This window comes from Bidens hawaiensis, unplaced genomic scaffold (assembly GCF_021521415.1).
Source record: "Bidens hawaiensis isolate Kalapana, Puna unplaced genomic scaffold, B.hawaiensis_p1.1 tig00006845_1, whole genome shotgun sequence".
Taxonomy (NCBI): Eukaryota; Viridiplantae; Streptophyta; class Magnoliopsida; order Asterales; family Asteraceae; genus Bidens; species Bidens hawaiensis.
Genome location: NW_027491467.1, coordinates 1,001,992 through 1,017,572, shown reverse-complemented (window position 1 = coordinate 1,017,572; position 15,581 = coordinate 1,001,992). Strand labels below are relative to the sequence as shown.

At 37.0% G+C, this 15,581-nt stretch overlaps 1 protein-coding gene and 1 non-coding gene across 2 annotated transcripts; both read right to left on the bottom strand.

Moving 5' to 3' along the window:
- Positions 1–1,607: 1,607 nt before the first annotated feature.
- On the bottom strand, positions 1,608–5,966 carry LOC143633663 (putative E3 ubiquitin-protein ligase SINA-like 6). Its single transcript, XM_077101918.1, has 3 exons — positions 5,625–5,966; positions 4,878–4,997; positions 1,608–2,200 (listed from the first exon to the last, which is right to left on the bottom strand). Exons 1-3 carry the CDS (start codon positions 5,964–5,966, stop codon positions 1,616–1,618), a joined length of 1,047 nt encoding a protein of 348 aa, XP_076958033.1. The 3' UTR covers positions 1,608–1,615.
- Positions 5,967–11,856: 5,890 nt separating this feature from the next.
- TRNAK-UUU (transfer RNA lysine (anticodon UUU)) lies at positions 11,857–11,929 on the bottom strand. Its single transcript has one exon. It is a non-coding gene; the product is annotated as a tRNA-Lys (tRNA).
- Positions 11,930–15,581: the final 3,652 nt, after the last annotated feature.

Sequence of the window (15,581 nt, the reverse complement as noted above, 5' to 3'; positions counted from 1 at the left end):
CGTACAACTGCATATCGTACTATGAATGATTAACTATTAAATTTCCTCATCAGTTTTGATTTTGTACGTCTCTTAATATGTTCTGCATGCATAATGACATATAGACGAATTAAATATACAAATCAAACATTCTGAAGGGCTTACTTGAAAATTTTGATCATAACTACTTAGGTTTTAAATAAGGACTGCAATATGATTAATGGGGGGGTCTTGAGCTTATGTAGTTTTAAATAAAACTACATAATTAATACACTAATATATATACAAAATACCCGACCATCATGTATATATAGAGAGAATAAATTAATATCATAACCTAATCTCACACACATAAGTAAATCATGTGTCTCCTCTCTCTTCTAAATCGAGTTCATCTCAAGAACCCTAACCATCCTTAACTATACATCCTAAAGGGGAACTCGATCAAGATGACAAGCATGTCGACTACATCATATCCTGCTGCGGTTACTACTCTTCATGCTGTAACAGGTTCATAGGTTTAATATTTGTCATGTTTTATATTACTTACATGAAGTACTGATCAACAACACTAACTACTATATAATGTGAATGACCCTATGTTATGCTACACTAATAGTCATGCTAATTTGACATAAAACTATAAAAACAATTATTATAAGTTGATTTTGAAAAGCTATGTGTCGTTATGGTAAAGGTGAAAGGGATGCTAAGGCCTTCCACCTCAGCAAGAAGGGTGTGTAGGGCCCCATGGAGTGGAATCTCGTGATTTTCGTGGGCGTGGGGGCCCTATTTGGTTAATTAATTTAATTCTTTAATTAATAACCACATATATAAACTAATCCATTATCTCCATCTCATCATTTTATTTTTCATTTTTCTAATACTCACTCTTATAATATTTCATATTCTCACAACACGCCTTAATGCATCTGATGAAACCACCCTTACACACATGACAACTAGTGTTGTCACTTTGTTTTTTCACATTCCAACTCATCACAACTCAATTCTAATATATAACATAGATAAAATTACAATAATAAAACAGAAATTTGTGAAAGATATTAATCCATGAATATGTGATTTAACACATGCTCTTTGAATTTAACTTTCTTTCTAAAATACTCATTTTTATTTAACTTTCTTTCTAAAAAAATCATTTATAATCCTAACTCATAAAAATCATTTGTAATGACTCAAATTTAAATATCTTAAATAAATTAATATCTTTCTTTTGGAGTGATCTTTAATTCCCTTTTCATGTTTAATTTCTAAAAATAAATTTGGATTCTTTATTTGAATTCATGTAACGTTTACTCTTGGAGTTTGATAACACAATCTACAAAATTTGAAATACTAAATGAATCATGTAGCAAAAAAAATTCCATCAAAACCTATTTTGATTGAAGAATGAAGGCCCAAATAGACCATCTAATGTATCAATTACCACCTCAATCAACTTCTGAACTTGCAAAATATATCAATAAACGAGATAAATCCCAAATGGGACATTAATTAACATCATTCAACCACGACTTAAAAAGATTAAGATAAATTCACTGTTACACAGACTAATCAGAAAGTAACTTCTAAAAAAATAAGAGAACAATTAGCATGCACTACATTTGTTTGTTCACGCGGGCGACACAACTTTCTTAATGCATAGTTGTATAAGCATAGTCTCGGTACCAAAAAGGTCAGATGGAATCGTTAAGTACATCTTTCTAAGCGGATGTTCAGAACACTTTCTATACACCTCTGGTACACTTTGCAGATAAAGAGACGACACCGGGTCAGTAGCAGTGATATCACATAAAAAACAAGCTTTTAACGTGCTGGGTCCCACACAATCGACACTCAAAGCTCGACCATGTTCTTTAACTTCATGATTGAGGATAAAAACAGCACGTTCATGTTGTTCTTGAAGGAAGATGTGTTTTTGGTGCAGTTCTACGTTAACAAAGAAAGCGATGTCGTAGGTGAAACGGGTGGTGGACACCACATGTTGCATGCCGAAGTGGAGGTACATGTTCTTGGAAGAACCAGAAAATGGGCATGATGGGTAAGGACAAAAGCATGCGGCGTGTTTACACATTTGCTCATGCTGTGCCTGTTTACTGTAAGTTAAGATCCTTCTGCAACCATATCGGGCGTTTTTGCATGACACTTTTGTGACATTCGACAAATTCAGATCTCGAATTATATTCGTTTTTGTAAACTTTTAATACGTAAAACCAACTCAACAATTTAGAACCTTATTTATTTATTTATTATATAATATTATAATATACCTCGACCGTAAATAAATCGATGTTTGTCATATTATACTATCGTTAAGAAAAAACTTAAGGAGTTCAAAATGCTTTTCGTAAAGTCGTTATGAGTTGTACAAACCTTTAAGCTCGTATTAAACCATTATTGAAACTTGAGGGGCCAAAAATGTAACATCTATAACCCACCTATATAAACCAAAAATCCTAAACCTATCTTTATATTAAACCACAGCCGCCACCCCCTAGCCGATTTCCGGCGAAGATGATTTCCGGCGAAGACATTTTCCGGCCACCATTTCCGACCTCCGACCTCCGAACACCACCCACCTCCAACGCCACCACCACCTCCCACTCACACCATCTTCTTCCTTCCCTCTTTCTGGGCGCCGCCGCCGTCATTTGAGATCCCGGCCACCTCCGGCGAGTCCTAACACACACACACACAACAGACGCTCTCTCTCTCTCTCGCCCACCGTCACTCTCTCTCTCTATCTCTCTATCTCGTCTCTCTCTCTCTTCGCGCATTTTTCCGGCGACCGGAAAACCGGCCGTCGGTGCCGCGTCCCTTTCTCACTCCGTCTCCTTTCCTCTCCGCCTTTATCTCTCTGTTCTCTCCCCGCCTCTCTCTCGGCCCTCCGTTGCTTCATCTCCGGCAACCTTTCTCCGACGACCCCGTGAACGAATAATAGGTAAATTAACAATTGTGGGTTTAATTTTGAGTTTGTTTAACAAATGGTTATCTTGGTTCGGTTGGTTGGTACGTTAGTTATTAAACTAGAGGTCTAGGGTTCGGGTCTCATCCTAGATCGGTTTGGTATAGTTTATTTTTTTTATACTTAATAAATTTAATATTACTATTAGATTAACATCAATACATAAAGATTATTATTAGTATTATTACATATAACTTACTATTATATTTATTTATCATTAATTATTATTATTATCATTATTATTACTAACAAGATTATTATTATTAATATTATTATTAACAAGATAATTATAATTATTATCATTCTTATTATTAACAAGATTATTAGTTTTTATCGTTATTATTATTGTTGTTGTTATTATCTTTTAACAAAACTATTATTATTATCATTATTTTTATAGTAATAGATTATTATTATGATTATTATTATCTTTATTATTATGATTATTAAGGAATATATTACAATCTAGTATTGTTAATATCATCCACTTGTTTTATTAAACCGAAACCCATGTCGGGCCTAGTTGTCGTTTAACGATATCGTTATTTGAGTTATATTTTTTTATCACTAATATTACTATTATTAAAAATGTTATAATATGACATATATAATTATTATAATAATAATTATTATTATTAGTAAAATTCAAATATATTAATAATGTATAATCAACAACAAAGGTAATTATTATTATATTTGTTATTACTATTACTATTATTAGTTTTAACAACAACCCTCGAGTGGTAGTATATCTTTCTATATCATCAACATTATCTTATATATCTATATATATATATGTATATATATATATAAAACATACTTTAAAATCATTATTATCATTTCTATCTTTAACATTAATAATACTATTATAAACTTTATTATCTATTCGTTTCTATATAATCGAACTCTTAAATTAAACCCGTCTTGTCTCTATTTAATATTGGTTTAGTTATTTAAAAGTCCAATAAAATAATATTATTTTATTTTAAATTTAGCAATTTACTACGAGTCTCTAATCATTTACCGATAATCCGATTTACAACCGAATTTCCTCGTTCAATGTTTCAAATGTAGTTTCAACTAAAGTCAAGTTCATTAATATATTATTTATTCGTTTTCATTTAGCTTTCAAGTCGGATTCGTTCGTCTCGTTCGCAAGCTTTCTATAGTTCGATCATTTATTATTTCTCGATTCGTCAATCGAGGTGAGTACATTTCATCCCCCGTTTTCCCTTTTATGTTTTGTGGGTAACATGCATACTTATTCAAAACAAGAATGATTTATTATACATTTTTCTCAAACCACAAACTTTAGGGTATATGATACTTGGAATACTTGCTCTTTTGTGTGTTATATGCCTCATACGCTTTACGTGCGCGAGTGTTTATTTTTATGTTGTTGTTGAGCCTCATTAAGTATGATCATACGCTCCCCTAACTACTTAGCCTTGTACTAGTAGAATAGGGCCTCATTATCCGAGTATGTCGGTTGTTACCGAGTAGAAAGGATCCTCATTTACATATGTTTATATGCCACGATTGATGCTTTTATTTATAGTCTCATATACGTTTGTGGATTTCGCTCATATTATATATACTCAAACTATGAAATTGCTTACCAACATACGTGTTAACAAAATATTATTTTATGCATTGTTACAGGTTTGACTTTTATCGACTTGAGGACTTGACGAGAAACGTTATCAAGACTATTAGGATATTAGTAAAACGAACAATATATTTGTTTACTTGTGTTCAATTTGTTTGTATGACTAAGATGTGTTGTTTATTGATTTGTGAAATAAATGAGTTGATTAAATATTTTCACTTTAATAGTGTCTTGTGTATTTGTCCAATCACGTTGCACCCTGGCATGTTCCGCCTTTGGTCGGGGTGTGACAACTTTGACCGATTCAACGACCTTTTCAACCGCTCTGCAACGGTTGTATCCAATTGGCATGCAGCAGCAAGGGCACTTTCTCTTCACCTTTTTGCAACATGAGGAGCATGCTATGTGCCCGTTCTCACACTGCAACAACATTAACATAAAAGAAAACCGATAAAATACATGTTAACCTTCCACATCAACACAAAAAGAGAAAAACGAGAAAGGATAACAACTGTTACTTTTTAAGGAAATTGTACAACTGAATGATATTTACAGGAAAGAATTCACAATCCAAAAAGAACATAACTTGGACATGTGGGCTAAAAACTAAATACAAATAAACCTTAAAAAAACAATACTAATAAATAAAAACCTCTTATGACCGGTAGAAAGCCCTTGACACTAGAGGTGGGCAAATAAACCAGTTAACTGAACTGGTTTGAAACCAATTACGTGGAAACCGTACCGGTTTGTAGTTTCTCCACCAAAACCAAGTAAACTGATTGTAACCTGGTCAATAAACCAGATTCAACCCAAACCGAAACTGATCATAATTTGAGTTTTAAAGCGGTTTGTGCACCTCTACTTGACACCAAATAATGAAAACAAACTTACTACAAAGATACACATAAAACTAATTATAGTCACCGTGTATATTTGATAAAGAAACTTATGATTCTTTCAACAATTAACTAATTACTCGTAACGTACACATAACAATTTGCATTGATACACAAAACAAACATTTATACATACATAATATAATACCTGGAACACTGGGGCAGATAAGGGGTCGAGGCAAATGGGGCAGTCCAAGACATCAGTATCCGTAACAAACACCCGCATTCCTAACCCAACAGTACTGCTGTTCATATTATTCATATTCGGCAAATTATTTGCAACTGCCACACCACCATCCGATTGCATCTCCGGCACTGGCACCACGTCATCCGGTGTACGAGATTGAGAGGCGTTGTCGGATAACCTAGGACGCTTGACGATCAACGCGGGGGTGTCTTCTTCTTCCTCGTCGTCTTCTTCGCCGATGGAGAATCTGGTCATTGGATTTGGATTATGATTATTGATGTTGCGTTCAGTTGCTGAGTTCATTGATCTTGGGGATGATTCTTCGCGGTTTATCTGGATAAATTAGTTTCATTTTCACTTCATTTTTTAATTATTATTATAATAATAAATAAATAAAAACTAATTTTTTACCAATATTCAATTGATTATTACAAATAAATTGGAGGAAATTAAAAGTTATAATATTAAGATGTTACTTGTCTACTTTAAATCAAATTATATAATTATAAAAGTGAAAAATGTATGAAGCTACCGGCTGTGAAGAAGAGGAAACAACAGGAAGGATGTCAAGATCTTCTTCAGATAAACGATCGATTAGCGCGATATGCATGATGTAAATTGAAGATGAGTATGATACTTAAGAGTTTAATTTATATATGATGATGAATGTGTTGGTTTTCGTATAGTTTATGTCTTTTTATAGAGGGTTTGATGCAACAGTAACATTGTAATACAATGCTTCTTTGATTGTAACGGCTTATTAGTAATGTGAACGCTGAAATACGATACTCAATTTAATTATAACGGCTACTTAGTAACATATACGATAGAATTTTTTAAATTTTAAATTTTGAATTTGTAATGTAAGTTTTTGTGTGTCCAACAGTTATAAACATAAAAACTAAGACCTTAGAAAAAAACAAAACCACACCAAAATGAACATATGCAAGTATGCAAGAAACTAATGTTTCATAAACAACCCTTGGTTGCTTCAACGATTTCGTTAGCCGATAAAAAGTTCTTCACTGATCAAATCTGTTAACCTCTCGTGTTTGGGCATGAAAGATAGTAGCCTGGTAATCATCCTTATACTCTATACTTTTAAATTTTAACCAAGGCTGTATGAATACTGTTTACAATTTTGAAATAAAATATAAAAACAATTACAACACGTTGCAAGAAAAATGCAAATAATAGGTAGAGGTAGAAAACTTACTTTAAATAGATTTTACCCGATCACAAAAATGTTTCCCAGGGTATATTAACGAAAACAGATTATACTGTCAGAGTAACCACTGAACCTGAAATTCACAGTAAATAAAAAAGAATGTGTGTTTTAGTGTTCTTGACATGATGCAATCCCTCAAGTTTTAAGTATTCTGATATTTAACGTTGCATCTAACTAAAGAATTAATAGCAGGACTTCACTATATGCCAAGCCTTATCTTACACAATTAAGCATAAATTATCAAGTAAATGCGATGTACCCACTTCCAGTCACTAAACTTCAGCTCCATCTTGGAATCTTGGATGCCAACATTCCAAGAACTCGCTACCACCAACATGCTACTGCGTCAACATGTCGTCTTCTCTTCGGATCCCAGGTATCGTTATAATGATCAATCCTCTTTGTTAACTTCTCTGCATATATTCTAATAAAATTAGTCAGATTGATAGTTGGGTTGTTTATTTTGTTCAATTTGGTGACTTCATTTGCATGAATGTCCCCCTTTTTAAACCGCAATTTGTAGAACGTTCTATCAGTATTACTGCTCCATTAGTAATCAATTTACTGAATTTGGTGCTTAAATTTTTTATATTACTGTTAGAAGATAAACATTACGCCCCTTTAGAGATAGGGGCGCGCTAGCGCTTGACTAATAGAAGCTCTTGCTTGCTGCCTACTTCGCGAGCCTTCACTGCCCCGTTCTGTAACTTACCTTCTTTTGTCCGTCCACGAGGCTGTAAAAAGAGAGAAAGGGGCGGCTATCTAGCGGGAGTCGTTTCGGTTGTATGCCACGAGGTCCCTATGGACAAGGGGACAAGTGAATCATCGCTTTTGGGCGCAGACAGCCCTCTACCATCTATCCCATTGCATTCCATTGTCTCGTATTGTACTGTACCGTATCAGACCAGATACATCTATTGAGTGAGAGAAAGGTAATCTATTTCATTCTATTTTCTTCATTTTGATATTGATAGGGATCCCCATTCATTCCTAGATTCCCGGATTGATTGTCCCTACCTAACAACATGGTAGTGGTCTAGGGAGCGCAATTGCTAGAGCACGGGAGATTGAAGAGTAATGATTTCAGCAAGAGCAGCCGGACGGACTACTATAGTGAGTCTAGTGACTACTAGAGTAGAGTTAAGTCAAAAGGTATGGTATAGCAGCCTTTCCGAGCGAGCCTCTGGGATCTCCTGTAAACCCCCATGATGTGGTAAAGGGAGGATATTAGGGGAAGCAGTGAGTGGAGATTCCCCTGCAGAGAGCCGGATGAGGGGAGACCCTCACGTCCGGTTCGGAGGGCGGGGATATCCCGACCCTACTATCATTATGCCTTTGCAATGTTACTTGGTTCAACTCTATTTGTGATCTTTTCTCGTATGTGGGACTCTCTATCTTCTTGGGTAGATAATCGATCGTCTCTCATTTGTATAGTGAGTTGTTTTTATAATAAGTCAGGTCAAGAATCATAATCGAACTGGGGGAGCTTGCCAGGATGGCTTGGTAAGCAAGCAAGCAGTTATGCAGGCGCCAACTCCCAGTTCTTTCTCTTCTTTCTTTTTTCTCATCAAAAGAAGATTGCTGGAAGAAAAGAGATCCGGTCTTTCGTTCGCAACAAGGTAGCCATAGGGAGAACCTGTGGCTGGATTGAATCCTATGCCCTCAAGTTCTTCAAGTCCGGATTCATGGATAAGCCTTCAGCTAAGAGAAGGAGAAATGCTATAAGTCAAAGTCAACTTCGTTCACCACTACGTTCTTTCAGAACCGCTCCGTGGGCTTCCATGAAATAAGATGTGGAATAGCGCTAGCTAACAAGTAAACGAGTGAATCTTGCGTAAGTGAACGGAATGCTGTTGGCATGTTCGAGCTAAGCAAGTAAACTACTTCTCTTCGTTGCGTAGGCGAAGTGAGTTGGCTGTTTCGAGCTAGGGCTAAGCGAGCCAGAAGTGATCCAAGCTGGAAGTGAGCCGGAGTTCGTAGGCTAAGTGAACGGGGAGCAACGGCTGATCGAAAAGCGAAGATAGGCGCAGTGATCTACAAGAGTGGTAGAGGTTATTGAGCTAGTGGCCGGTCCCCGACCAAAAAAGACTATTTCAATTGTTTTTACAATTCGATGACATATTTCCCCCAGAAAGTATACAGCAAATTCTTTCTGTGAAAACGGGGAAAATGAAACGTATGGCAGAATTAGATCCTGATCCTTTTTGGACCGAGCAAAGCAAAGAGACTGAAAGTAGATAGGAGTACAAGGGCATTTCAAACGAAAGGTGCATTCACCGATTAAGTAAATAACTATCAAGAACGAAGTAATCCTTTAACTTTGTTTAAGGTCCCCTGTTTTTGAGAAAGGAGAATAGGAACGAAAAAAAAAAGAAATAGAAAGACTGAATGAAATTGCACTAGAAAAAATAGATTTTTTTCTTTCTCTATATAGAGATATAATTCTTGTCATGATTCGCGAACTAATCCAACGTCTAATTGGATAATTGGATTTCGTAATTGAAAACGTTAGGTTGAAATATCCATATCTATTTATATTGTTACAAGAAACATTTTATTCAAGGATTAAGTTATTACTCAACAAAGAAGAATTTAAATTATTAAAAGATAAGATGAATTCAGAAGCAATATATATATAGCAGACAGAATTCCAGTGTCTAATGGGGACCCTATAATGGATTTCATTTTATATCTATCTATCTATCCTACAAACATATCAAGAAAAAGAATAATGGATGGGTCCTTGGATTTATTTGTGACTTTGAGGAGCCGTATGAGATGAAAATCTCATGTACGGTTTTGCAATAGGGATGGGAACAGTGATGTTATCATCTACTATGATTATCTAACAGTTCAAGTACAGTTGATATAGTTGAAGCGCAGTCAAAATATGGTTTTTGGGGATGGAATTTGTGGCGTCAACCTATAGGGTTTCTAGTTTTTCTAATTTCTTCCCTAGCCGAGTGTGAACGATTACCCTTTGATTTACCAGAAGCAGAAGAAGAATTAGTAGCAAGTTATCAAACCGAATATTCCGGTATCAAATTTGGTTTATTTTATGTTGCTTCATATTTAAATCTACTAGTTTCTTCATTATTTGTAACAGTTCTTTACTTGGGGGGTTGGAATCTTTCTATTCCGTACATATATGTTCCTGATCTTTTTGATATTACTAAAAGGGGTAGAATTTTTGGAACAATAATTGGTATCTTTATTACATTAGCTAAAACTTATTTGTTCTTGTTCATTCCTATCGCAACAAGATGGACTCTACCGCGGCTGAGAATGGATCAATTATTAAATCTTGGATGGAAATTTCTTTTACCTATTTCTCTAGGTAATCTATTATTAACAACTTCTTTCCAACTTCTTTCACTGTAAAAAAAGACTTCGATATTCACGACTTGTCTCAAACAAGAGAAAGAAACAAGTATCTTATTTTTTATAGATATTCACGATATGTTTCCTATGGTAATTGAGTTCATGAATTATGGCCAACAAACAGTACGAGCCGCAAGGTATATTGGTCAAGGTTTCATGATTACCTTATCGCACGCGAATCGTTTACCTGTAACTATTCAATACCCCTACGAAAAATTGATCACATCCGAGCGTTTCAGCGGCCGAATCCACTTTGAATTTGATAAATGCATTGCTTGTGAAGTATGTGTTCGTGTATGTCCTATAGATCTGCCCGTTGTTGATTGGAAATTGGAAACTGATATTAGAAAGAAAAGATTACTTAATTACAGTATTGATTTCGGAATATGTATTTTTTGTGGTAATTGCGTTGAGTATTGTCCAACAAATTGTTTATCAATGACTGAAGAATATGAACTTTCTACTTATGATCGTCACGAATTGAATTATAATCAAATTGCTTTGGGTCGGTTACCAATGTCAATAATTGACGATTACACCATTCGAACAATTTTAAATTTGCTTGAAATAAAAACTTAAGAACTCATTTTGATCTAAAAGAATGAAGGTTTTTGTTTGGTGAATAACTACAATTATATTCATAATTATATTGATTAGGATTAGGCGGCGAGTAATTTATATTAATATGAAAAATATATTTCTTTTCTATAGTCTATATTGATGATTTGAAAATTGATGATTTGAAAATATATAGATTCAAATTACTCCTTCGAGAGATTTGGCCAATAACTACATCTATATCAATCCATATCCATGAAAATGGAATTTTTCAAATTGAATAATTAAGAACTATTATAAAATAGAAAAAAAGTTATAAAATAGAAAAAAAGTGGAGTTACTTCTTTTTTCCTGACCGGGTCAATAAAGTTATGCAAGATTTTGATTTATTTATCTCTTATATATAATGGATTTACCTGGACTAATACATGATTTTCTTTTAGCCTTTCTGGGATTAGGTCTTATATTAGGGGGTCTGGGAGTAGTATTACTTGCCAATCCCATTTATTCTGCCTTTTCATTGGGATTTGTTTTTGTTTGTATATCGTTATTCTATATTCTATCGAATTCCCATTTTGTAGCTGCTGCGCAGCTCCTTATTTATGTAGGAGCCATAAATGTTTTAATCATTTTTGCTGTGATGTTCATAAATGGTTCAGAATATTCCAAAGATTTCCGTCTTTGGACCGTGGGAGATGGAGTAACTTCCGTGGTCTGTACAAGTCTTTTTGTTTCACTAATGACTAGATAAATTTCTTGTAGTTCCGCTTCTTGCTCTAAAAATGAGGAAAGACTTGTCGGAAATAGTTAGCTTGGTCCGACCAAGAAAGACAGGGGACTCTTTGGGCATTGCTTGGGTCGAGTGAAGTAAAGACTGGCTACCTAGAATATAAAGATCCCTCACTGCACACTTTAGATATCTGTTTCCTTCCAATCAAAGACGGCGAAGCGCCTCTAATCTAAAGGCCAAAGAGTGCTCTTTGCGCTACTACGCATCCTTACTCATAGTATAGTGCAAGTTAGGTTTGGGTATAGCAGGACTTGAACCTGCGACCATTAGGTTAAAAGCCCAATGCTCTACCAACTGAGCTATACACCCCAAAAAATATGTAGTAGTAAATAAGGATTGGTGCGGAAAATCAAAGAGGGCGGGGCCCCTCTTCATCATATTAAATGGGCGCGGCTTTGTATGAGGCTCGTACTGCAGAGCAAGCAAAGAAAACGTAAGGGCGCGCGCTAGCACTCCTGCAAGAAAACGGCCTAGCTAACGCGCCCCTTATTGAAAATTCAAGGATATTGAATGATCGATATGAGAAAGAAGCGCTCAAGCTTTCGAAGAAAGCCGGCCTTACTCAACAAGCACCTTTCTTAGCTTAGTAAGGTTGCTTGTTTCCACTCATTGAAGATTCTCTCTACAAAAAAAGGTCAACGGGGGGGTACTAAAATGGCTCTCACTGACACCATCTACGAGAAGGTGAGGTCGTCTTTATTTCCAGCCGCCAAACGGTTCGCCTTAAAGCCTTAAAGACGGAGAAGGGGAGGAGCAGTTATCTAGGTAATTACGGTCTTTGTTGGCCGGGGCGAGCACTCTCTTTTCTTTGTCAAATTCCGTCTTACCAAACAAGACTGACTTCTTACCAACCCGCGAAGGGTTGTGAGGCTGGACCAGGCAGGTACGAAGAATGAATCTATATCTGTGCACGGAAGGGCCGGCGCCCGCTCAACTGTTCGAGCGCAATGCAGTGGTATTGGTTCCGCTTCGACAAAGGTAGAATGCCTGGTCGAAGGTCCAGTACAGTAGGTAGCAGGCGTGTTCGTTTTGGCTCCCGAGCGAGAACGAGAAAGAGGCGATGCACCTTCCTTGCTGCTACGTACGTTGACCTTGACTTGACAGATTCATCCAATTGAACCCAAACTCAAAGGAGGACCACAAGCTCGGGGCTCGACGAAAGAGAAAGTCTCGGCATTAAGAAAATGGGGTTAGCTGTGAAAGAAAGAGCCCGGCATTCATTTTTGAATATTCATAGCTGAGTTTACTAAAAGAGGGACCAGCTCATCGTAGTGATTAGAGGACACCTTTGATCGTTCACCTCTAATGTGACACGTTCCCTCCCAGTTTGATCAACGGGATCAGTCGGCTAGAGAGCGGGGCTATTCTTCTTCCGAGGAGACAAAGTAGTCTCTTGTACTGACCGAACCCTCAGTTCGGAAGTCTTCGTCAACATGTTACGAAGCTCCAGTCTGGCGGTCAACTTGATGCGGGAGAGGCATAAGTGTAGTTCGATCTTGTGGTGTATTCCTTTGTAGTGAGTAGGGCCTCTTTCTCGTTGATCAGTTCGCCTCCGCTCTATTGAAAGGTCTCCATTCCTACGGCGGTTTTTTGTCAATGAACCCGTGGATAAGTAGGCCTTTCTTGCAGACCGATCTTCTGCCGAGTTCCTTCCTTCGTAGTAAAATCTGATGATACGCTTTGGCGATGTTACCTACCAAATAAAAGGCCTGCTAGGTGATCGAAATCGCTCAGGTCAGCGAGGACTCACTCACCTACTCCTTATCTAATACTTTCTTCTATCTACTGAATTAAAAAGGCGACCCGCCGGGCTATAAGATAAGATATAGTGTACTACTTGACTGGTAAGAAAGAGCTTCCGTAAGAACTGGAAGACTCTTGTATGTACGGTAACCCTATCTTCCGCTACTGGTGGACTGTTGCACATAAAGGCCGACAGAAGCAACCTTTCTTAGCGCGCTTTTCAAGCGCTTAGCTTCTGCTAGAAAAAGGCGGCAAGGCCATAAAGTAAGTGAAGTCGCAAGCCTAAGCCAAGAAGGTACGAACGAAGTGACGGGCCCTTCTAGAATAATATTATTTCATAGATTGATTTACCCCGAATTTCTTTATTTGGTTCTATTCAAGGCACATGATCGATCAAACACTTTATTATTGCAAGAGAAAATTGTCTTAAAAACTCGTTACAATAATTCTCTATTGACCACACATCTAAAGGCTCTAACCAAACCCTATATTTATAATATAACACTAATTTGGTGACCAAGACATTACAACTAGGAAACTGCACCAACTTAACTGACTTGTCAACTTAAGTCATTCCATATTCACCAACTTGTGAACACAGTCTGTAATTACCAACATCTATATGTCGTGTGTTCAATGGGATGATAATGAATAGAATTATCAAAGTTTACAATTACACAGGTAACTACAAATATATGAGAATTAAATAAAACACATTGAAAACATATAACTGCAAGCTACAGTACTCATGTCACATATTGTCATCAAATTGTATAGTAAAAGAAAACACTTTAAAAACATATAACTGCAAGCTACAAGTATCATGTCATATTGTCATCAAATTGTCTGGTTAAAGGTATTTACCAAAAACACCAATGTTTCTTTTAACAAATGTTTATATTTACCTAATTTAAATGATATTATTTTGGTCAACTTCTACCATCGCTTCTATATATATTCAGTGAAGAGATGTGGATCGACTCACTGGTAGACGATCTACTTTCCTCGGGTGTGATTATGCAACTTCACCGATGGTTTCTCTTGGATCTGGGTTCTTCCACCTACAAAATGAACAGCACCGTCAACTTACCCCTCAGAAAGGGACAGAGGGGTCCTCTTTGGGGTAACCCTCCGGTGTGAGAATAAGTATTTGTGGAGAAGATAATAATATGAGAGCGTAAGGAAATCTCGGGAGTATTGCTTGATAGCTGAATACTCTGTGATTGAATATGATTGTGTATGTTACTGGCTGTAACTGTCCGTGATTGAATGTAATTGAATATGATTGAATGTGAATGAATGTCTCTCTCCTTGTGGAGTTGATGCTGTATTTATAGTGCTAGGGTTTCCACTGATTGGACTCAGCCTTGTTGGCCTCCTCCAATCGCTTTGCGCCACGTGTCCTCTGGGACACCTGGTGCTTTCTCATTGGTTGTAATCACGTGGTAGCACATGTGTCATGCTGAGTTGTCCACCTTTCATTTGGCAGCTGTCAGCATCAGCATATTCTTATTCCTTAAAAAGATACCTTCTGGAAGGTTGTCTGACGTGCACAATCAGGGTTGCCCTAATCCTGATTTGGATAAGGACGAGGTTGATTATGTGCATGTGTGATATGCGCCAATCCTGAGGATGCGCGAGGTCTTCTCTTTATTCTCACTCGCAGATGTGATATGCACGAGCATGTGATATGCGCCGCGCGCTGATGCGCCGCGCGCATATGTGATATGCGTGAGCATATGTGATGCGCGAGCATATGTGTGCCTGGGCATATGATGCCTGAGCATGTGTGGTGCCTGGGCATATGATGCCTGAGCATGTGTGGTGCCTGGGCATATGATGCCTGAGCATGTGATGCATGAGCATATGTGATATGCGCCATGCGCATAGGTTTTGGCTTTGTGACTTCTTAATGTCTTGATTTCAAGCCTCTTGTCTATATCTTGTGGGTTGACCCGCCTTGCTCCGTGTTGAGGCGGGTACATACCTCTTCAAGCCCCCCCAGTCTAATGTGTGTCTTGTCTCGCGCGAGCGAGGCAAGATAGATATTAGACTTATCAGTTTGGTCTTTTAGTAGTGGTTTGTCTTTTTCTTCTTATTATTCACCGTTGCGCGAAATTCTATCCTCTTGGTTGCAAACGAATCGTCCCTGGACGTGGTTGGTTGTTGCTGACGTGGGTCAGTGATGTAGACGTGTCAGACCTTTCGTGTGCTCGAG

Excerpts from the sequence above, each read along its gene's own strand:
- LOC143633663 (XM_077101918.1), bottom strand. The coding sequence starts at position 5,966 with ATGAACTCAGCAACTGAACGCAACATCAATAATCATAATCCAAATCCA. Across the intron at positions 4,998-5,624 it reads TATCTGCCCCAGTGTTCCAG|TGTGAGAACGGGCACATAGC; the intron begins GTATTATATTAT and ends ATGTTGTTGCAG. Across the intron at positions 2,201-4,877 it reads TTGAAAAGGTCGTTGAATCG|TTTACAAAAACGAATATAAT; the intron begins GTCAAAGTTGTC and ends ACGTATTAAAAG.